This window comes from Sorex araneus, chromosome X (assembly GCF_027595985.1).
Source record: "Sorex araneus isolate mSorAra2 chromosome X, mSorAra2.pri, whole genome shotgun sequence".
NCBI classification, from domain to species: Eukaryota; Metazoa; Chordata; class Mammalia; order Eulipotyphla; family Soricidae; genus Sorex; species Sorex araneus.
The window spans coordinates 327,846,450-327,870,521 of NC_073313.1; the positions used below are offsets into that span (position 1 = coordinate 327,846,450).

A 24,072-nucleotide genomic window follows, 5' to 3' on the forward strand; every position below is an offset into this window, starting at 1 on the left:
TTACTGACCCTTGAGCTACCTCATTGCCCCCAAGGAACTCATTTTTATTTACAAATTATGGAAACAGATCTTATTTATTTTTTTAAATCATCTTCAGTTTCTAGAACACTATTTTTTTGTGTATGGGTCACTGTCACTGTCACTGTCATCCCATTGCTCATCGATTTGTTGGAGTGGGCACCAGTAACATCTCTCATTGTGAGGCTTGTTACTGTTTTTGGCATATCCAATACGCCACAGGTAGCTTGCCAGGCTCTGCCGTGCAGGCGTGATACTCTCAGTAGCTTGCCAGGCTCTCTGAGAGTGGTGGAGAAAGCGAACACGGGTTGGCTGCATGAAAGGCCTACCACTGTGCTATGGCTCCAGCCCTTTAAAAGCCATCCTATTACTCTATAATTACAAAGTATCCAGATCTGGGTCCTAAACACAGCATTTACTTGCCCGATTTCTGGATTTACAAAATTTTTTTCCTAGACTCTTCATATACAAGGAATAATGCATTGTGTATTCTTTGTATCAGTCTGATTCTTTAGGCTCATTCATGCAAAAAATGCATTATTTTCTTTTTATTGCCAAATACCATTTCATTGTACAGACACATTGCATATTTACTCAGTTACAAATTGATGGACATGTGGATGGTTTCATTTTCTTACCTGTTATGAATAATGCTCTGTTAATATTGCTTACAAGTCTGTGGATATATGTGTTCATTTCTCTTGGGTATATGCTTAGGAGCAGAATGGTGGCATTTTTGTTTAACTTTTGGAGATTTTATTTAACTTTTTAAAAAACTGCTAGTTTTCCAGAGTAGTGCCCCACTATATTCCCATTAGCAGGTCCAGTTTCTTCAGAACTCTATCAACATGTGCTATTTTATGTCTGTCTGGTTTTAGATAACCTGGTTTGTATGAAACAGTAACTTATGCTTTATTTCCTTAAAGACAAATGATGATGAACATCTTTTCATATGATTATTTGCCATTCATAACCATTCTTTGGAGAAGTATTTGTTCAAAATTCTTGTTGCTTTTAATTTGGTTATCTATATTATTAAGTGTTCTTATTTTATTCTGAATGCAGTCCTTTGTTGAATACATGATTTGCAAATACTTTCTCCTAATCTGGACTTAGACATTTGCCTTTCATGTTTGATCTTGGTTCAATCCCTAGCTCCCTATATGGTCACCTGAGCATAGAACCAGGAGTAAATCCTGAGCGCAGCTGGGTGTGGCTTCCCCAAAACAAGAAACAATAAAAAAGGATAAAAGAAAATGTTTTAAAAAGTTCTGAGAAAAAAAAAACTGCTGAGAATTTGACGAAGATTATATTGGAAGATAATATCAACCTGTAGAGAATTGTAATCTTAACACGTATGTTCAATCCAAGAACATTGAGTGTTTATTAATCTAGATCATGCTAAGGTGTAGGAATGATTCAGGGGAAATGAGAGTAGAAATCTGAAGCAACTGTGAGACACTGCTTCTTTCTCTAAAAAAGGGTAGCACTGTTGCATTGTAGCATGGTTGTCCGGTTGTTCACTGATTTACTCGATTAAATGGGCACCAGTAACATCTCCATTGTGAGACTTGTTACTGTTTTTGGCATATCGAATACCCCACAGGTAGCTTGCCAGGCTCTGCCATGTTGGCGGGATACTCTCAGTAGCTTGCTGGGCTCTCTGAGAGAGAACGGAGGAATAGAACTCGGGTCGGCTGTGTGCAAGGCAAACGCCCTGCCCGCTGTGCTATCGCTCCAGTCTCTAAAAAAAGGGTAGTTTTTTTTTTTTTAAAAAAAAGGTACATTTCTAGGCCCACTGAGTAATTTTTTTTTTCTGCAAAGGGGGTGGTAAACCAAATAAGTTTGGAAAACCTTTGATCTAGATCTTTTTTTGCTTTTTGGGTCACACCCGTCGATGCACAGGGGTGACTCCTGGCTCTGCACTCAGAAATTACCCCTGGCGGTGCTCAGGGGACCATATGGGATGCTGGGAATCGGCCACGTACAAAGCAAACGCCCTACCCACTGTGCTATTGCTCCAGCCCCTGATCTAGATCTTTTGATTTCTCTCAGTAATGTTTTATAGCTTTCAGAACCTAAGTTTTGCATTACACTAATTATATTTGGATTTTTTTTTTTGCTGTTCTTGGGAATGGAACTATTTTTCTAATTTTATTCTTATTATTCACTGATGGCATGTACAAATGTATTGATTTCTATATGTAGAACTTATAGCCTGTGGCCTTACCAAACTTAAAAATTCTTATGTATTTACTTGATTTGTTTTATTCAGTGCTCAGGGGCTATTCCTGGCTTGACCCTAGCAGTGCTCAGAAGTTGTGTGTGGTACAGGAAATTGAGCAGTAAGGTGCATGCAAGGCAAGCACATTCCTCTATCTCTCCAGTTTTTTGTTTGTTTGTTTGTTTTTTGCTTTTTGGGTCACACTCAGTGATGCACAGGGGTTATCCCTGGCTTTATACTCAGAAATTACTCCTGGCGGTGCTGGGAGACCATATGGGATACTGGGAATCGAACCTGGGTCGGCAAACACCCTACCCGCTGTGCTATCACTCCAGCCCCTATCTCTCCAGTTTTACTTAAATATCTTAAAGCTCCCTTTTCTCATATATACAATGATGTTTTATACCTGGCAAAGTCTTGTTTTGGCTGGAGCGATAGTACAGCGAATAGAGCTTTTGGCTTACAGGCGGCTGACCCAGGTTTGATTCCTCCGTCCCTCTCAGAGAGCCTGGCATGGCGTATTCAATATGCCAAAAACATTAACAAGTGGAGACGTTACTGGTGCCCGCTCGAATAAATTGATGAACAACGGGACAATAGTGCAAAGTTTTGTGTAGAATTGCATATATATAATTTCAACATAAAGCTGGAATGAAGGAGTCCCAACTTCCTAAGCTTTAGTTCAAAATATGAGGTCACATTATTTTGAGAAATATGAAGTTGCCTGAATGGGCCTGAAATAGAAGATAGGAAGCAAGTGACCTATATTATATTTGAATTTGTATTATCACAGGTTTTTGTTGCATTTTTTATTCGTGTAGTAAAGTGCTTCTTAAACTTTTTTTTTTTTGGTGTTTATGGGCCACACCTGGCTTAGAAATCACTCCTGGCAGGGCTTGGGGGACCATAAGGGATGCTGGGGGTGAAACACAGGTCGGCTTCATGCAAGGCCCTACTATAACCCTGGCCACACATATTATTTTAATTAATGAAGCAAGATCATTTTTATCGAACAAAACTTATTTAGAAAGAGGAGAGGAGAGAGAAAAAGAGAAATAGGTGCTCAAGAGAGAACACAGGCCTCTCTAGTGAAAAAGATAAGAGAGCAAAGAGGCATAATGAAAGTAAATAAATTACACGGTCAGAGGAGAGTACAGGCTTGAGGACCAAGCCCATTTCTTTTTTTTTTTTTAATTTATTCTTTTATTGAATCACCATGTGGAAAGTTACAAAGCTTTCAGGTTTAAGTCCCAGTTATACAATGCTCGAAAACCCATCCCTTCACCAGTGCACATATTCCATCACCAAGAATCACAGTATACCTTTCCCCCACCCCCCACCTCCCCAGAGCCCCACCCCGCCTGTGTAACTGATAAATTTCACTTTTCTTTCACTTTACTTTGATTACATTCAATATTTCAACAAAAAAAACCCTCACTATTATAATTTGGAGTTTCTCCCCCCTAAAGTCAGACCTGCTGAAAAGGAAGCATTTGATAATTTGTTTTCCATTGCTAAGAATGAAGAGATATGAGGTCAAGCGGCCGCACTAGCAGCCACACGGTTTTGGATTTCAGTATTTTAGCAACTAAGTCCAGAGAAATATCTGCCAGAAAATTGCATCATTGCAAGCTTGTACCTCTCAGCTACTTTATATTCCACATATGAGTGCAATCTTTCTATGTTTGTCTCTTTCTTTCTGACTCATTTCACTTAACATGACACTCTCCATGTTGATCCACTTATATACAAATTTCATGACTTCATGTTTCCTGACGGCTACACAGTATTCCATTTGTAAATGTACCAGAGTTTCTATAACCAGTCATCTGTTTTTGCCAACCCCATTTCTTAAATGCAGTAACTAAAAGGTACCGGGGAGTTAACTGAAGTCACAGAGCACATATGTTGCACATGGTAGGCCTAGAGCTCAATCTTGTTAGTGCTCCATGTAGGGTTCCACCCACAGCAGTGCCAGGAGTAGCCTTAGTGGCTCCTGACCACTGCTGGGACAAGCACCTCACCAGTGCCCAAGCTCCCAACTTGTCAGGCTAGCATATTAGGCAGAGCTTCACTGTGGAAGGCTCTGCGAGTCCCAGTCCCTGAAAAAACACAGTAGTATTTTGTAAGAGGAAATACAGGGACTGAGGCTATGGCTCAGTGTTGAAGTGTGAGCTTTGCCTGCAGGAGACCTAGGTTTGATCCTTACTATGGCTAAAGAAAACAATAAGAAAGAGGAAAAGCAAAAGAGAAGCATTTGAGTTCAATTTGCTGAGACTAATTAATGGACTTCCAGTAAAGTTTAGCACCAAACAGTGGGCTACAAAAATGCGTAATTTGTGCGCTAAAGCACTGTTCATCAGGCCTCTATGCCTCAAGCACTAGTGAAGAGGATGCAGGAAGACATTTCATGGAGCTGCAACTTAACCTCTCAGAGGTCCAATTACAGCTATGACAGTTTTACTTTGATCTGTTTTATAGGATGGGGTGCCCTATAAGATTAAATTTAAATAAAGCATTCTCTGCTTTCATAAAGGTTTGTAAACCACTAGTCTAATAACAGAACAGTGAAAACTGAGAGGTTAGTATTATAATACTGGATTGGGGGATCACAATCCAAGTTTTATTCAATTTGTTGTACACATGAAAGGTACAACTCTAATTCTCATCTCTCAAAAAGATGGTATTTTTTTCCCTAGAGCTAGATGAATTTAAAGCCGTTCATTCAGTACTTATTCTGAGGGTAGAAAGTACAACACAGTTCTTCATATGCTCATGCAAAAGTAGTATAATAGCAAAGACAGAGAGTAGAGGACATCCTGAGAGTTATCAGAAGTCTTCTTGGATGGGACAAGCTGTTCTTTCAAAATGAATAGATTAGTCTCCAGATTAAAAAGAAAAAGCAAGCACATTACAGACAAAACTGCCCACTTGAAAGTATAGAATAAATAATAAATACCATTTGAATGGATGCTTAACTTAGGCACAGAATTTTATCCTCTCAGCAACCCATTAGAGGTTGACAGACAAGGGGAGATGCAAAGTTCAAAAACTCTTAAAGTGACAGGCCCTCATAGGAAGCTATCCTTGTTGGCTATCAAAACTGAGAAGACTTTGGATTCAAATTGGCACTTAGATTTAAGAGATGTGAAGCAGAGGTGTGATGCTGTTGTAAAGGGGACGTGGTGACCCATGAGGCTGCAGTGTTGGCACCCATACTCTTATTTCTTTGATGTAGTGTGATTTGGGCAGATCACCGCTGAGCTAGAATTGGAGGCATCTCAATAAATATGATTTCAAAATTCTCCCCCGCCTTCCCCCCCCATCCCGTCCCTGTCTCTGTCTCTATGTGTGTGTGTGTGTGTGTGTGTGTGTGTGTGTGTGTGTGTGTACTAGTCCACCTCTGTGCGCTAGAAAATCATGGTCAATGGTCATGGTTATTGGTGGGTTGGTATGGATGGCCAATTTGCTTCCTGTTCCACCTTCTCCCTCCCAGGCTCACTCCTCTGCCACATTCCACGGCCATCTCGCGGTGGACCAGGTGCGGCTCAACAGTTTGAGCCTTCTAAAGACGGGAGAGCGGAGCTCTCACAACTCCTTCGACATCTCAGAGAGAGAGAAAAAAGAGAGAGAAAGGGTGAGAGAGAGAGAGAGAGAGACCCCACCGGGTCGGCTGCCATTAACTGACAAAGCGACAAGGAGACACCAAGAGGAGGAACCTGGAGGGGCGGTGCCCCAGGAGAAGGAGCCCTGCGTGGGGCGGGGCCTCGCGCAGCTTCGTTTCTTATTGGGCTCCCAGGCTGCCCGTCGGAGCCGCTCCCTCCCGTCTCCACCCCTTCCGCGCTGGCTGTCAGTTAGACGGCGGGCGGGGCGGGGCTGTGACTTCCGGTTGGGGGCAGAAAGTTAGGTCGAGGGCGGGGCGGCGGCGAGGGAGGAGGAGGAAGAAGAGGGAAGGGCCGGGCGGCGGCGGCGGCGGCTCTAGGTTGTTCGGTGGCGGCGGCGGCTGCGGCTCTCTTCCGGGCGGACGATGGACAGCCAGGGCAGGAAGGTGGTGGTGTGCGACAACGGCACCGGGGTAGGCGTCCGACCGAGACTTGCCGAGGCCACCAGCTCCGGCGGGGATGGGCGCGGGGTGGGCGAGCCCCTGGGCGTCGTGGCTGCTGCTCGGGGCCCCCGCGGCCCCGGCCTGAGGGGTCGCGGCCGTCAGCCGCGCGGGCGCGGGGCGGGAGCGGCCTGTCGGGACCCTGGTGTGGCCGATCCTGTGTGCCCCGCACCCCTCGGGGTTTCAGGGCGGCGGGCGAGGCCGCCTCTGCTGGGGGATCCCACCTGCCTCCCGGCGCGCGCGGCGCGCGGGCTCCGGCGGGGGCGAGAGCACTGAAACGCCCCGAGTGGCCGCCGATTCGGTCGGGGGCGTTCGGGGCCGGGGGACGGCGCCCGGCCCGGGGTCGCCGGGACGCGAAAGGGGTTCGAGAGAGGCCTTCCTCTTCCTGTGTGGCCCAAGACGCGGAGCTGGAGGCAGGAAACGGGCCTTAACGAAGAAAAGGGAAGTGCTGTCACGCAGCGAGCCTCACCCCTTCCTTTCTCCGCGTTGGAGCTCGGCTGCTTTTTTAAGTTTCCCTGTAGAGAAGGGGCGGCCAGGGCAGCAGCGCCCCCGCTTTTTTGTTTGTTTGTTTGTTTGTTCTGCGTGCTGGGAGTCTGGCTGGGCTGCAGCCCTGCGTGCTCCCTGGGTGATGAACTCGGGAGGTCTCGAACCCCCGCGGCGGCGCCCCAAGTGTTCATTCCGCTGACCTTGGGGCCAGTGCATCGGTTCGGCGTCCCCCAACCCCGACCCAGAAGACCCGTTTAATCTTCTGGGTGCCCAAGACCGATGGTTTATCTTTGAGAATCTCAAATGCAAATCATTGTGAAAAAAATCGCCTTCCCCCCTCCACCTCCACCGATTTTGTGAATTATTTGCAAATTGTTTCTGCCCATTTCCATCTCCATCCTTAAAAAAGAGAAAGTACTTGGGACGGTCCTCAGCAAATTAGAAAACTGAATTGCTACTTTGGAAGAATTCGTTGTGGTCCTGTCGTTTTTCTTCTGCATTAAGGTGATAGCTTTCACCCATTTAGAGGTGGAGTAGTTGTGATGTTTACTCCTTACATTGTGGCTTTTGAATGAAAGTAGATTTAAGTGGAACCTTAAAACATTTTGGAAAGGATTGCAGAGATGGGGAAGAAAAAGAGTTTCTATTTATTGTGTACATTTACAGGTAATAGTCATACTGGTTTGAACTAAAATGGACAAAAATGGGGCTGGAGCGATAGCACAGCGGGTAGGGCGCTTGCCTTGCATGCGGCCGACCCGGGTTCGATTCCCAGCATCCCATATGGTCCCCTGAGCACCGCCGGGGGTAATTCCTGAGTGTAGAGCCAGGAATGACCCCTGTGCTTCGCCGGGTGTGACCCAAAAAAGCAAAAAAAAAAAAAAAAAAAAAAAAAAAAGGACAAAAATGCTATCATAGAATTGGATAGCCATACAAAATGGAATACTTTATTTATTTATTTATTTATTTAATTTTTTAAAGGAGGCAGCATATACCAGAGAGTTCTATGGGCTGGAGTGCCTGCTTTGCATTCTGGAGGCCTAACTTCTATCCTGCACAACACATGGGCCCCCGAACACAACCAGGAGTGTCCCCTGAACACTGAGCCCAAAAAATAGGAGGGAGAGGAAGGCAGATTCATCACTATGGAAAGATGTCTTAATTTGTTTTAAGTTTTTTTTTTAAAGTTCTAAATGATTTTATTTATCCAAGTGCTTTTTCGGGGGGGGGTCACACCCGGCGATGCTCAGGCTCAGGCTTTGCACTCAGGAATCACTCTTGGTGGTGCCCAGGGGACCATATGGGATTCTGGGAATCGAACCCGGGTAGGCCACGTGCAAGGCAAACGCCCTACCCGATATTGCTGCAGCCCCCAAGTGCTTTTTATTAAAGATTTTTATAGGTCCATTAACTTTTTTCTGTATGTCATAGTTTTGGGAGATAGGTGAGATTGCTTATAGTGATTGCTTTTGATAATAAGGGGATAGGATTTCAAGGAAAGGACTTAAGACTCTTGAATCACTGGGAAATGCATTTGTTTGGAGGTGCCCACACCCAGGGCTTACTCCTGCTCTGTGTTCTTGAATCACTCTTGGTGATGCTTGGGGGACCATATGTGGTACCAGGGATAGAAACATCATCTTAACCTTCTGTACTATCTCTCTGTCTCCAGTCCCTAGGAAAAAATTCTTTTTAACTATGTATTGTTAAGATTTCAATTAACTACAAACATGTTTTAGTTTTAGAGTTAAGACTCAGTTACAGATCCTTATAAACAATAGTCTGATAAGCATCAGTAGCTCCTGTGGTCTCAAAATAACTCCTAAGCAAATGAAAAAAAATTCTTTTAGGCCCCCAAATATTGCATATAATCCACCGAGGAGTGAACCCTAAGCAGACCCAGGAATAGTCCCTGAGTACTACCAGGTGTGGACAGAGTCTCCTTACACCCCACCCCCCCATCCCCAAAAGCTGATTAATAAAAAAATAAAATCTTCTTGTGAACATGTCAGAAATTTTCCCTAGAAATCAGAACCAGTTATATCTTAATAGATTCCTCCTTGTTAAAGGGTGATGAACCTTGTATTTACAGTCTATGTGAATTTCTAAATAGCATTAAACACAAGGTCAGTTTTTAAATAAAAAACCCACAAGTCCTCAATAGAGGACTAGCAGTGCTTGGGTCACCAGTCTGGCATAGGGAGAGGAGAATAAGGACTGGGGGCATGTGGTACCCTTGCTCATAGCTGGATGGAGCACTCAACACCACTTGAGCCATCTCCCTGACCCCAGCCATAAAGCTTTTATGTTACTATTTCATTTGTTATATCACAGTATATTATTGATCATTTTTATGTCTCCCATAATTTAAGACTCTTATTAAGATAAAAGGTCAGTTACTGTGACATAAATATGAATAAGTATTGTTAATTCAGACAAAGTTTTATGTATTTTGTTTTAGGCTCCTAACTTTAAAGTTTTATTTAGATTTTCTAGACATGATTGTCTCTAATGATTCCACAGCTCTGATATATATGTAGATATATATGTATATGTATATATCACTGTCACTGTCATCCCGTTGTTCATGGATTTGCTTGAGCGGGCGCCAGTAACATCTGTGGCGTGCTAATGTAGCCCAATGGCGTATACATATAGTCTTAACACTTTTGAGGATTAGGAGCCATTTGGTATCCATATTTCTTGCTATGTATTTTTTATTGTACTCTTAATTGCATTTATCTACCTGAAGGTATAGTGTGATTCCTTTATAATTAAATGTTAAGTTCAAAATTAGTTTCTGAGAGTGTGTGGAAGTAGTTTTTCCCCTAAAGCAACTTGTCTTCTTTATTTTAGGTTTTAAAATTATGGTATAGCACTTTAACCTCTGGCAGGCCCTAAGTTAGGTGCTCTTGAGGTACATGAGTTCTTTTGATTTGCTGAATGTTGGTTTAGATTCTCTTCTTAACCATTCCTCACCTGGACCAGAGTTTCATTAGAGAGGCTTAGAGGAAGAAAACTGACTGGCAGTTTACGTATTTTCTCCTCATAACTGTTCAGACCTATTGTCTAAAAGACAGCCTCTGGGACTAGAGAGATAGGACAGTATTTTAGTATATGTGCTGCTGAAGCAAGCACTAGAGGGCTAGGACAGGGCTAAGGCATTTGCCTTGTACCCAGGTATGATCCTTGGCACCAAATGTGGTTGTCTGAGCACATAGCTGGGAGTAAGACCTGAGCACCACCTAAAATCAGAACCCCTGCCACCCTCAGGAAAAGAAAAAAACCTCAAAAAATGTCAATATCAATGTAAGAAACTAAAAAAGGAAGGGTCAGGGAGTTCATTCAAGTGGTAGAGACAGGTCTAGCAGTGTGAAGCCCTGAGTTGTTTTTTTAAGGGGTGGGAGGCTCTGTGTTTGGGGTTGCGTATCCCATCTGTGCTTGGGATTCTGTGGGTGCGAGAATCAAACCCGAGGCTCCTGTTTGCAGAGCACACAGGTGCTTAGTCAGTTGAACTATCACTCCAGCCCTGAAGCCCTAAGGTTTTTCCCCAGTAATCCATTGTTCCCCCACTACCCCATGTTCCCTAAGTAGCCTGGGGCCTGAGCACCTAACCACAGGGCTCACTCCTGGACTGAATGTTGCTGGCTATAGCCCCTGTTAAAAATTAATAAAGTAAAAAATATAAGTTAAATGAGCACAATGGCCTTTATAAATCCCAGTTTACTTTTTAAAGGCAGAAAGGTACTTTTAGAATAAATAAGGATTTTTGTTTTCTTGAGAGAACATTTTTTGAGCCCAGAGGAAAAATGCAGGGACTTGGGGTGCCTGCCTAACACGTCGGCGTCTGGTCACAAGTTCGAATCCCCAGTGTTCCACATGTGCAGTCCTGGCAGCTCCGCTCTCTGCCATCCGTGGCATCACAAGCAAATCCCGTTTCTAGTTGCACCATAGCAGGTGTGCCACATATAAAGGAGGTGCAACCCCCAGTGAGCACGCAACTCAAAAGATTTGCAAGTGCCATAGCTGGAAGTGTGACCTCTGGCTAGCATTCATGTGAGCAATAGGGCAGTCCTCTCTGAGCATCACAACTGTAGCTTGTGTGCCTCAGCTGAAGGAAGCACCACAGCCAAGGGGTGCAAAAACCTCAGTGAGCTCGGGCCAAGTGTGCAAGCCCCACAGCGAGGCATGTGTGCAACCTTTGGTCCTCACAAGAAAAAAAGCCTCAAAGGGAAGGGGGAGGGGGAGGGTATTTTAAACAAGAAAAAAGAGAACAGTCTACTGTTCGCATTCTTACCATTTGATGACTCAGTGGGAAGTAAGGGAGCTAGTTTCAACCACTGTGCTATGAAGAGGAAACTATATATGGTAAAATCTGCTTTTTTAACACAGCCTTATTGTACACAGTGAGAGAACTAAGTTACCGTGTGGTAAAATGATTGGCGTGAAGGAATAATTTCAACCATTAAAACCATATCAAATGGGTACTTAAAGTGATATTGGGAGTCAGTGAAAAAAGAAGAGTGTTGTATTCTATCACATGGTTTAATTTTTTTTAAATACTGGCTTTTTTTTTGCAAGAGATGCCAGGCTGATTTTATATTCTTTTTTTGTTTGTTTTGGGGCCACACCTTGCGGCACTCAGGCCTTTGTCCTTACTCTGAACAGGGATCATGCCTTACCCTATATAGCTCTCTGGTCCTTATTTTATATTCTTGAGAAATATGTTATTTCTGTTACTTCTGTTATTAATACAGTCACATTTGAAATAACAAAGTAATGCAGCTATTGCCATTTTGATGAGATATCTGATGCTGTGAAGAAATGTTAGCTCTTGGTAACTCTGGCGGCACTTACTCCTAATAAGCCATTGATGAAACAACAGTTTCACTAATAAGTGATGTTTGGATTTGAATTTCTTACTTTCCATTTTATAAAGCAGGATTATTTTATTTCTGGGGAATCTCAATTTTTATCTTTTTATGAAAATATTTTGTCTTTTAGGATCCCCTTAGTACTTTCAAAATACAAGCTGCTCATCAGCCCAATTATAAATCAGCATTGGGTGATTGTTTTCAAATTTACCTTGTCGCCTGCTTCTGCATGTGTCAGAGTCAGAATGAGACAAGAGGGATCTCAGTCTCAGCTGTCTCCTCCCTCGTCAGGTCTTCCCCAGCTCCAGCTCCTCTTAGGATTGCTCATTTAATTAAATCGTTTGTTTACACTTAACATGATTAAGATGACCCCTCCCAACTTTTTGAGGGCTAATTTTTCAGCCATTCACTCTTTAATTTCCTTTAAGAACATTTGTGTCTATTTAGTGAGAATTTTCACTGATGAATGAGCATTTTTAAAACACCTACTGCCTATATATTACTTGTAGGAAAACATAATTCAAAAATTTTATGTGGTTGTATGGTACTGGGGATTGAACCTAGGGCATTGCCCATGCAAGGCAGATACTCTACTACCTGCTTTCCTAGACCTAAACAGAGAAATGAAATATCCATATATTTGTTTTGAGTATTTGAAATGTATGTGTAAATTATGACTAATGCTGATATTAAGCTGGTGACCTTAATTTTTTTTTTTATGGGTCTGGGAGACAGTACAATGACTATAGTAATTCTCAGTACCACACAATGCTCCCCTGAGCATTGCTGGGTGTATCCCCCATTACTGCCAGGGCGGTACAGGTGAGTGGCACTGCATCCTTGGGCTCTAGCGTTGAACTGCTGGCTCCAGGCACCACTTGGCAGAGACCCCTTCCCCCAATTATTTATGTAGTAATTTGATATGGTGGAAAGAACAAGTGATTCTCTGCCATATCATTTTAGTTCTTCTGGATTTTGATTTTTGAAGAGTGAGAGATTTTTTTCTTTTTCTTTTACTCAGAATGTAAAAAGATTATTTTAGGGCCTGTGGCATAGTGCAAGGCTCAGGTAAGGCTCTAGGCTCTTGCCTCGTTTGTGGCCTACTCCTTTTTGACCCCCAAGCACTGCCAGTTGTGACCCCTGAAGGCAGAAGCAGGTGTAAGCCTTGGGTACTGCCAGGTATGCATCTCCCCCCCATTCCCTGAGAAAACGGTGTCTTATTTGTTCTTTTTGATAAGTGTCAATTTTTCCTCTGTTATAATTTGTCCCTCCAGTCCCTGTGTCACACTGATAAATACTTGAGAATAATAAAAAGATGAGTGGGTTAGAATTGTTTTTTAACAATATTTCTGTGGTTGAAAGTATGTTCTGATTCTTCACTATCAGATGTATCCAAATGGGGTGGGAGGTGTGAGCAAGCATGTTAGCTGTTGTGCATGCCACTCTCTCACACTGATCTCTACCACGAAAGACAATCCAGTGAAAAATTACAGGGGTGAGCTCAGAGGGCTAGTGTGCGTGCGCTGCATGCAGGAAGACTGGGTTCTCCAGCACTGAGCACTGCTGGTGTGGCACCCGCCAAAAAATTTTACCAAAAAGAATTGCTAATACAGTTTAATCAGTTGCTGAAAAATGTGATAAATTTAATCAGTTGCTGGAAAATGCCTTGTGTATTAATAACTAACCATGAATAAGACTCTAAAAATGTAACCACAAACTGAAAGATTCAGCTATCATTCTGAATGTAAAACTTCTTTCAGATTGATTTTTCATAGTCATAGTTTTAATCTGCACAACTAACATATTAAAAGCTCTATTTATAAAAGACTTGATGTTCTGAATGGCAGAATGTTCTCGGCTATTTATAATTAACTGTGGTTTGTATCCAAGAAACTTATTGTCTTTGGAAATTAAAAAAAAAATCTATCTTTGAGGGTTAATCAAAAGCAATTGGGTAAAGATTGTTACTAAGTTTGACCACCATCAAATAGAAAAGTTGAAAGCCAGGAGAAAGAGTGCAGTGAGCTGGAACATAGATGTAGATGTGGCCTGAAGTAGGTCTAGCACATGGTCCCCCAAGTGCTGCTTGGAGAAATCCCCAATCTCAAGAGTCAGGAATAGCATCTGAGCACTACTGGGCATCCCCCCTCCCAAATAACAAGAACAAACAAACCAGAAAAACAGTTAATTGTACATAGCTGCTTTCTGTCAGGGGCTAGGTTCTTTCTGTTCATCTTTATGTTATTGCTGTTGTGTGTCACATTCCAATCTGTTTTGTCTCTAATTCTAAAAGAATAGGGGCTGGAGAGATAGTATTGGGGGTAAGACTGTACCTGCCTTGCATGTGGCCTACCTGGGTACATCCTCAGCATCCCATGAGGTCACCTATGCCCAGCAGTAGTGATTCCTGAGTGTAGAACCAGTAGTTATCCCTAAGCCCTGCTGGGTATAGCCCACCTCCACCCCCCAAAAAAAGAGAATATGTGATGCCATAGATTTTTTTCGATACTAAATAGCTTTCTGTTAGAATAATTATAGCATCATATTCTCAAATCACCAGCAAGACTTGATATTTATTGATCATTTGTTAAATGTTATTAAGTACTTAGAAATGCCAGATATTTAATTTTTTTAGGCATTTTAGGCATTTGTGATTCATCAGTAGCGAAAGAAATTCATGCATGGGTAGTTTACATTGGATAAAGACTTGTTATGCAGGGGCCAGAGAGAGGTATGCAGAGAGTAAGGTACTCATCTTACTGTGGTTCAGTCCTCAGCACTGCACATGTTCCCCTAAGCACTGCCAGGAGTGATCCTTGAGCTCACAGCAAGGAATAAGCCCTGACCATAGCTGGGTGTGGCCCAAAATTAAAAAATATTTTTTGGGAGGTTGCTGGAGTGATGGCACAGTGAGTAGGGCATTTACCTTGCACGCAGCTGACCCGGGTTTTATTTCCAGCATTCCATATGGTCCCCTGAGCACTGCCAGAGCCAGAAGTAAACCCTGTGCGTCACTGGGTGTGACCCAAAAAGAAAAAAAAATATTTTTTTTCAAGACTTGACAAGAGAAATGGTAGGGATCATTTATTTTCAGGTGTGGCTTCCTCTTCTTACCCTGAAGTGTTTAATTGGCTTCTCCCTGAAATGTCTGCTCTTGTGCTGGGATGTGGTTTAATAGTAGAGCACTTGCCTTGCATATATGAGGGCCTGGGTTCAGTCCCCAGTAACACACGCACACACATACACAAAATGCTCTTGAAAATTAAACAGCCAGGTTAGGGATGTGGCTCAGCAGTAAAGGTACATGCCTTGCATGTGTTTGATCCCCAATGCTACAAATAAATGAATTAACTATATTATTGGTAAAATAATTTTAAAATGTTGGTTTTTATTTTCAAGTTATTTTGGTTGGTTGGTGGTTTTTTGGTTTTGTTTTTTGTTTGTTTTTTTTCTTTTTGCTTTTTGGGTCACACCTGGCAATGCTCAGGGGTTTCTCCTGGCTCTGCACTCAGGAATTACTCCTGGCAGGCTATGCATGTAAGAAAAGTGCTTTACCAACAGTGGAGGGGGTGGGTGAGACCCCCCCCACCTCAAAGAGCACAGCCCCGGCGGCCGAAAACCTCCAGAACTCAGTCGCCGCCATGCTCACAGCTGCTCTCCACACACTTGGGCCAGGCCTCACCCACACTTCATAAGACATACCCTAATACTCAAAGAGTACCGCACCACATTCGATGGGGTTCAAAGTAGGAGGGAAATTTTTTTTTTACAGTTACATATATAAAGCACACAGGGCTCAACCTTTAACACCATGTTACTGATCTCTATAGAAGGTCTTAATGATGGCCCTGGGTGAAATATAACAATCTTCACACTTTTTTTGTAAGGATACTTTTTAGTAGCATTTTCAGTGGTTTTTCATAATAAATAATACAAAATGTATTATTTCGGTTCTGCTTTGGGGCAGGGATTTGGTGGGAAGGTGTGATTGGTGTCTGAATATTAAATGTAATCCAATATTGTAAAATAAAATAAAATAAAACTTTATAAAATAAAAACATTTTTTTAAAGAATTGAGCATTATTTCTATTTAGTTTCTATTTCCCTTTCACAAGTACCTTCCTCCTTTAATTCTTTGCTCGGGGACCACTGTGTGTCCCGGCCTCTCCAGGTTTCTTGCTCAGCTCTATATACTCCTAAATTTTTTCCTGTAGTATGGTGACTTTTAAATAACCAGTTAAAAAAAAAGGTGAACTCAGGCTTAAGGGATGGTTGGGAAAATTGGAGACAGTGTGGAGGGAAAGTGTAATGGTAGTGGGATTGGTGTTGGAGTATTGAGTGCTGGTAACAGATCATCATGAACAACTTTATAAACCATAGTGTTTATATAAAGTGTAAGGGAAAAGTTATATATGTGGCTTTATCTATTCCATGTAAACTCCAAAGTATATTAACATAGAATCATTTTTTAAAATTTGCATTAAAAATTAATTTTAACTTTAAAAATAAACCATGAACTCTGATAGAAATTCAGTGCCATAAATGAAGTTAAATTACAAAATAGATTAGATGACTACTATGGGAAATTTTTTGTTTATTTTTGGGCCACACCCAGTGATGCATGGGGTTACTCTTGGCTCTATACTCAGGAATTGCTCCTGGTGGTGCTTTGGGGACCATTTGGGATGCAGGGGCTCAAACCCCACTCATCGGCATGCAAGGCAAATGCCCTACCCATTGTACTGTTGCCTTGCCTCTTACTCTGGGAGATTTGAAAGCATCAAAAGTTCCAGATGCTGTGTAAATGCAGAGTGGTATTTTTCAGATAATATTTTAAAATGAAGACATTAGGGGCCAGGATTGACCTGGGTTAGAACCCCCAGCACTCCATATGATCCTTCAAGCCCCAGTAGAAGTAACCCCTGAGCACAGAGCCAGGAGTTCACCCTGAGCAAAACCAGGTGTCATCCAAGAACCAAAAACAAAATAACAGAAAACGAGAAAGAAAGATACCTTTGTACTAATTCACTTTTAACTTGTCTTTTCCAGTTTGTGAAGTGTGGATATGCAGGTTCCAACTTTCCAGAACATATCTTCCCAGCTTTGGTTGGAAGACCTATTATCAGATCAACCACCAAAGTGGGAAACATTGAAATCAAGGTAATGTTTCATTGATTGGTACATGGGGATTAAAACCTGTAAGGTTTTCTTTGAATTTAGTAGGTATAAAATAATATGCCACAATAGCAAGAGTAGGACAGAATTTAAGTATGGCTTGATGCCATTATATTCTGAATGGATGAAACTATTATGATTTTTATGTTGATATAAAATACTGTATTGAGGACTTAAATTCTGTTGTATAATTTTTAAAAGAATCTGCAGGGAATTTTTGCCTATTCCATATAATTTACACTAAACGTAGTTTGGGACCTTTGGTTTTTCCTTTCCATGTTCTTGTGGCCTGATTCCTCAAGTGTTTAATATAGATAGTCAGGAAAACACACAGAGGTAAATATGATTGGTTCCTCTTTTCCCTAATTGATTTTCATAATGTGTAGCAGGAAGCTATGCAAGTCTCTATCCTTGCTTTATTTCTTTTTGTTACCACAGGGAGAAAAGAAGTAAAGTTGTCGTTGCTAGTTACTATTCTTAATATGAGACTTTACATTAAATATTATTGATAGATTTTTTTTCTTTCATACTAACAGGATTTGGAATCAAATGAGAATTATGATGTTAGAATGAAAAAAATAAAACAATGAAAAGGAAAATGATTACCAATCTACTTAAACTCTAGTGGCCTAGGGATCAGGTTATTGAAAATGAAATCAGATTTAGGAACTTTCACTGTACTGTTGGTGAACAACCCAGCATTGTTAGTCTTATCTGGATAGTGGTTGGCAAGACTTCAGTGTATTGGTAGATTCTGAGTCATTTATAAGTTGTTAAGGTGTACTTGGAACATTTTGTTTGAGGTCTCTAGCAAGGTAGTAATAGATGGTGGAAATTTTGCTCTTGGAACTAGAGAACTGAGTTACACAAGGAATAAAAATACAAATTGAAATGTGGGTTCTTTGTTAATTTTGAAATACTTAGGATGGTGAATTATTCTGGTCTCTGTTTTGTTTTGTTATAAACAGTCAAATGGAAAAACTACATGAGAAAAAAATTTTAAGGGGCTTTGAGGAATTTATGGAGTTATTCTCTTTTTGTGAATTTCATTCTGATTAATTCAGTTTTAAATAAAACTTCCATAAAGGATTTAGATAATAGTATTGATAAACTTTTAAAATTATGTTGGAAATCATACTTTTTTTTTCTCTTTTGGGTCACACCCGGCGATACAGGGGTTACTCCTGGCTTTGCACTCAGTAATTACTCCTGGTGGCGCTCAGGGGACCATATGGGGTGCTGGGAATCGAACCTGGGTCAGCCGCCTGCAAGGCAAACACCCTACCCACTGTGCTATCGCTCCAGCCCCGGAAATCATACTTTTTAATTCAGTGTATCTTTTTTTTAAAAGAATGGCTTATGGGGCCAGAGCAACAGTACATCGAGTAGGGTGTGTATCTTGCATGTGACTGACCCAGGTTCGATCTCTGGCATTCCATTAGGTCCCAAGCACTGCCAGGAGTAACCTCTCAGCACCAGTGGGTGTGGCCCAACAGACAAACAAAGAATAGCTTATATATTATGCATAATAAACATTTTGGAGGTATTATGAATAATAAACCAAATTTTTATTTTCCAACAATTGTATTCAATTGTTTGGATATTTTTTCACTTTCTTATGTGTTAAGTCCAAGTGACAGAAATGAAACTAGTCAATATTCTAATAAGACATTTTTGCTTGGAAATTCCTCAGTGGCATTTGTTTGTATGGTTTGTTACTGTGTGTTCTGTGGATCACTTTTGTTCAATCTGCTCAATCTTTTTTAAGTCTTTAAAATTAATTTGTTCTTCTAATAAAAGACAGTAAGAGACTTGTGTCCAATTTAACTTGACTAGTAAAGTTAAAATTTTAATTTGACTAGTACCTTGGAAAAGTAACCCTAAACTTATCCACTACTGATTCAGCTAGATTTTTTCTGTTATTTTCCTTGATTAAGATTTTTAAGTCAGTAATGAATTTTTTAAAAAACTTTACTTTTTGGAATTCCTATGTCTAGTGGATTGATATATCCTTTTTGTGTATTAGCTAAAATGTGGTGGTAAACAAACAACCCAAAAACTGGAAATTTAATTTGTTTAATGAGTGCATTTTCATTCAAGATAAATAACTGTCCATGTTAATTTGGCCCAATTATTAACTCCTTAAAATATAATAGTACTGCATCTGACCTCAACCTAATTGTCTCTATTGCTTGTATGTTTAAAAATTTCAGTGAGGATTTTATGTAGGCCTTTTCTGACTCTTACTTCTACCTTCTCTTTCTTCACCTTTCTTGACCTGTTGAAGTAGAATAACAAAAAGATGGTAAGTGAGGTTACACACATGCTCTGTTTGTTTTCCACTTTTGCTTGGTGGGACAGTAGTTGTTTGTGTCCCTTTAGTCTTGGGGAGGGGGGTAATTCCATATTTTAATTTTAAGTACTTTGATTTTTAATCTTTTCCATCGCTTCAGTTTGGTGCAACTAATTAAGTCCTGATTGCATACAATAGGCCAAACCAGAACTAATTACTAACATACTTTTTAAAAATTATTTTCTTTGTGCTTCTTGTAGATAAATGCCATTAAAATGGAGTGTGGTGTGCATAATAATAGAAACCATATACTTGGCTTCATATAGGGTCTGTGTGATGCAGAAAATTAGGGTGAAGTTGTTAATTTAGGTAAACTCAGTTTATTGACCAACGTGTAATTGAAAGTTGCCTATCACAGTATGTGTGTATGTACGTATATATATGTATGTATATATATGTATATAATGTATATACATGTATATATGTGTGTATACATCCAATGTGGCTTAACAGAAAAATTTTAATATGAACTATAAATGTACCTTAGGTAGTAAAGTGCGAAGGAGAATTACTGGTTTCCTGTACTACCCTTATTAATGGGCAGATGTAACAATATTTTCTGAGAATAAATAAGAAAAAGATGGAAGTCTTAGAAAACTGTTCTGTGAACAACAAATTGACCCCCAAATAAATATTGTTCTTTGAAGTTTTTTCTTTTGAATTAATTTACTGAGTGCATCTCATAGTTGGCTCATTTTTCTCTTTGTTACTATTTATAGTAGGTATTTTCTAGATTTCATTGTCTTTAATATTATTATAGGTAGTAAGGATGAAGATCGCAGTTTCTAAATGAAATATTTCAACTAGTGACTGGAGTTATTTTTTGAATAAATAAAATACAGTTAAAAGTGGAAATTCCGATAGGTCAGGGAAGTCTCTCAAGTCATAGAGCTCATGCCTAGCTCATACCTACCAGATTCCTGCACGCCATGAGATCAGTCCCCGGCACCACATAGGGCTAACCCCTAGCACCTCCTTGAATTGGTCCTGGTGGCTCCCCCTGGAACATCAAGTTAACTGGGAACATCCCTGAGCTCTGCTGGAGGTGAGCTGGGGATATAGCTCAGTGGTAGAGCACATGCTTGCTTTTCCATGAGTGATCCCTGGCATCTATACCTGCCTGTGAAGACGTCTGTATTTGTCCTCCATGAAGATCATGTATTTGTCCTAAAATTAAGGAGATTAAGGGTTTATTTGTAAAGAATAACGTAGATTTAACAAGTTGCCCAAATATTCTCTGCTAGGAATTTGTGCTTTAAAATAATGTTTGTGGGGCTGGAGCGATAGTACAGTGGGTAGGGCTGACCCATGTTCGATTCCCAGCATTCCATATGGTCCCCTGAGCACCGCCAAGAGTAATTCCCGAGTGCAAAGCCAGGAGTAACCCCTGTGCATTGCCAGGTGTGACCCCAAAAAGCAAAATAAATAATAAAATAATGTTTGCTTTATTTCTCAACTTGAAGTGGCATTGTTCAAAATGATTCTTGGCAAATAGAATCTACACTGCCTGCTTTTCATGAAATACAAGTACTTTTGAAATTGTATCTTAGGTATGAAAACTTTTCATTCAGCTAATCGGTTGTATATTAGGCTTTAGGTCCAGACGTGCAGTAGGTGGTAAAATCTAATCTAGTGTTTTAAAAACTAGGCCTGATCTGATCACTTACAACTTGATTCTGAGGTATGAGAACAAAATACATAATGTGCTTATTAGTGTTTACTATTCTATGGAAAATGATATGTTTTAGGATTTTTTTTTTCTTTTTGGGTCACACCTGGCGATGCACAGGGGTTACTCCTGGCTCTGCACTCAGGAATTACCCCTGGCCGTGCTCAGGGGACCATATGGGATGCTGGGATTTGAACCCGGGTCGGCCGCGTGCAAGGCAAACGCCCTACCCGCTGTGCTATCTCTCCAGCCCCAGATATGTTTTAGGATTTTTAAATTTTTTACATATTGATACTTTTTTTATTAAGTAGTTTGGGCTACTCGTGAAATGTTATACTGATTTAAGAAGTTAATACTCATTTCCTTCTATTTTAAATGTCCTCTTTGCTCAGAGTATTGGTATGATATATAATGCCATATGTTTCTTTCAGTTAATCATTAGTGTGTATGTCCTAGAAGTATATGGCTTTTATTTTGAAATGGCACCCAAGATGTATTTGTTCCTGGAATAAAAAGTAATATTTGAACCCAGACCATCCTTACTCTAAGTCTGTTCAAATATGTTTGTCAATGTATCTTGATTAAATAAGCCATTGAATTAACCTATTACCTTATAAATAAAAAAGAAATATATTCTTGAGGTAAGTAACAAAATTGCATATAAAAATGTATTTGTTAACAGCCAAAAGTAGATAGTGATAAATGAACTTACTGGTAGAGATTTTCTCCCAAACATTTATGTTTTGAGCTCATACCTGGAGGTTCTCAGGAGCCATTCCTTGCTTGGTACTGGGGTAGGTAAGGGGAAAGGGGACCATATGATGCCGGGGATCAAACGTGCCTGCTGATGCAAAGCACGCACACTAGCCTTTTCATCCCTAAACTTATTAAGCATAGTTGAGTTTTAATGAACCCATGTACCCATCACCTAGACTCTGACCTTAATATTTATTATACTGATTTATCGCATAACTGTTCATTTTTTATATACATTTTAAAGTATCATCAGTGTACCACTCCCTAATTTACTCAAAATATGTTTTGCTAATCAAAGTTCACAGATACAGCTTTTTATTTTGCATTTCTTTTCCTGTTAGAAGATTCTACACAGTATTTAATAGCAAATCTGAGTTAGGGTAAAGTAGTTTTGTAAGAAATTCGTTGTACAGAAACATTTTTAGCATCTTCTTTAACCTTATTTTTCTTTTTTGTTGTTGCTTTCAGTGGATTTTCCAGAAACTTGTTTTGCTGTTGTTGTTTTTAAAAAACTCATCTCCGTAGTTTTACCTGTGATCTGTTTTTATTAAAAGTTTTAATGTGAAAGTTTTGTGATGTGACTCAGTGCTAGAGCACATACCTTTCATGTATGAAACCCTGAGTTCAGTTCCTGGCATCGCAAAAAAAAAAGTTTGTGTATATGTATTTAAAACTCTGCTTTTAAATATTGATTTTTTTCCTTTTCATCTCCAAATTTAGTTTATTTTAAAATGTTTTTCTGTTCTCTTTGTTGCTGCAGTAACCAGGGGCCATATATCTTAGTTGTGGTGCTTGCATATTTTGGTTGCAGTGTGCTGTAGATTGCATCCTTGTGGCACCTGGGATTTCCAAAAGGGATTTCAGAAAGCAGTGCCGCTAGGATCAAACTCAGTGGCAGAAGGTGCCTGGGATCAGACTCTCAACCCCACACTGCAAGGCAGGTGCTCCAACACTGAGCTATCCTGGGTCCCATATTTTAAATTTAAGGGATTGTAGCAAATTGTAGCTATTTCTGGTACTTTAAAAAAATTGAATTCATCAGTATATATGGAAAATAAGGTTATTTAATATATTGGGTAGTTGATTCCTAAAATAAATTTAAGTTGTAGGGCATCAGTAACCTTATTTTACATATAAAATCTGACTTTTCAAATGTGGGTCATGTTAAGTGTGCTTTCCTTGGAAACAAGACCTGTGAGTATTCTGCTTCATATGTGATAGCACAGCTTTCCAGTATTATACTTGAAAGTGGAAGAGATTCACGGGATAATTTTTAAAAAGATGTTTTCCTGTGTCACAGATTTTTGTTTCACTATAAATTCTTATTTATCAGTGGTAAGGCATATAAAGAAATTTAATTTCAGTTACAGTTCAGGCATATGTAGGTATGTCTGTGAAATTTACAAGGGGTATGTAAGTATTGCTATAGTATAAAGAAGAATCATTTCAATTTTTGTTTCTTTTTTTATGCTTTATAATCTTCACACTTACTTTGATGTTTAGTACGTAGAAATATGCTGCATGTATCAAGCATTTTTCTACATGTTTCCCCCGATGTGCTATCTCATCTATTAACAGGCTTTATTTTTGAATAGTTAATAAAAACCCAGATTTTTAAAATCTCATTTTAAAAACCCACAAAAATACGAAAATGTAAGGGTTTATTTGTACTAATGCTCTTCTTTTGAAAACAGTGTTAAAGGTAAGGTCAATTTATTGATTTAAACCACATTATATATGTAAAATTAGTATTTATGATACAACTTTATTCTTGAAAGATTTATTTTTTAGTGGATTTAGTGGAATGAAGAAATTTATCACAAAGTGCTGGAAAGATTAAAATTATTCTCAGATTTTTCAGAGTATTTTGAATATATTTTCTGGAGTCACTTTTATGTAAAAAAAAAGAGTCTAAAGCTTTAATGTTATAATTTTCTAGGATCTTATGGTTGGTGATGAGGCAAGTGAATTACGTTCAATGTTAGAAGTTAACTACCCTATGGAAAATGGTATAGTACGAAATTGGGATGACATGAAACACCTGTGGGACTATACATTTGGACCAGAGAAACTTAACATAGATACCAGAAACTGTAAAATCTTACTCACAGAACCTCCTATGAACCCAACCAAAAACAGAGAGAAGATTGTAGAGGTAAGTTTTTAGATGGGATATAATGTTGTATTTCTGGGAAATAATGTGAAAGCAACTGTTTCACTTGTTAAGGAAAAAGGTACTGGAAATACTTGTTCCCCCATCCTGTTTATGATCCCTAGCTATATTTAGTCATTTTTCTGAGGATTTATCAGTAAAGAAAATTACCCATTTTGGAGCTTATATTTTAGTTGGAATATTCGGCCGCCATTCTCTCTCTCTCCCCATCATGAGTTAATTGAATAGTTTGTTAGAAGACA

The 24,072-nt window shown here is 40.0% G+C and overlaps 1 protein-coding gene across 3 annotated transcripts in view; it reads left to right on the top strand.

Annotated features, from left to right (window-relative positions):
• Window positions 1-6,147: 6,147 nt before the first annotated feature.
• The window catches only part of ACTR2 (actin related protein 2), a 43,852-nt gene continuing 25,927 nt past the window's right edge, over window positions 6,148-24,072 (top strand). Inside the window, exons 1-4 of one of the 3 annotated variants that reach the window (XM_055121662.1) lie at window positions 6,148-6,317; window positions 16,754-16,864; window positions 19,170-19,184; window positions 23,597-23,812. In XM_055121662.1, the coding sequence (XP_054977637.1) occupies window positions 6,270-6,317; window positions 16,754-16,864; window positions 19,170-19,184; window positions 23,597-23,812 (390 nt within the window). In that variant the 5' untranslated portion in view covers window positions 6,148-6,269. Of the gene's footprint in view, window positions 6,318-16,753; window positions 16,865-19,166; window positions 19,185-23,596; window positions 23,813-24,072 lie in introns of those variants that run through there. The other 2 variants (XM_055121663.1, XM_055121664.1) reach the window with 2 other exon arrangements.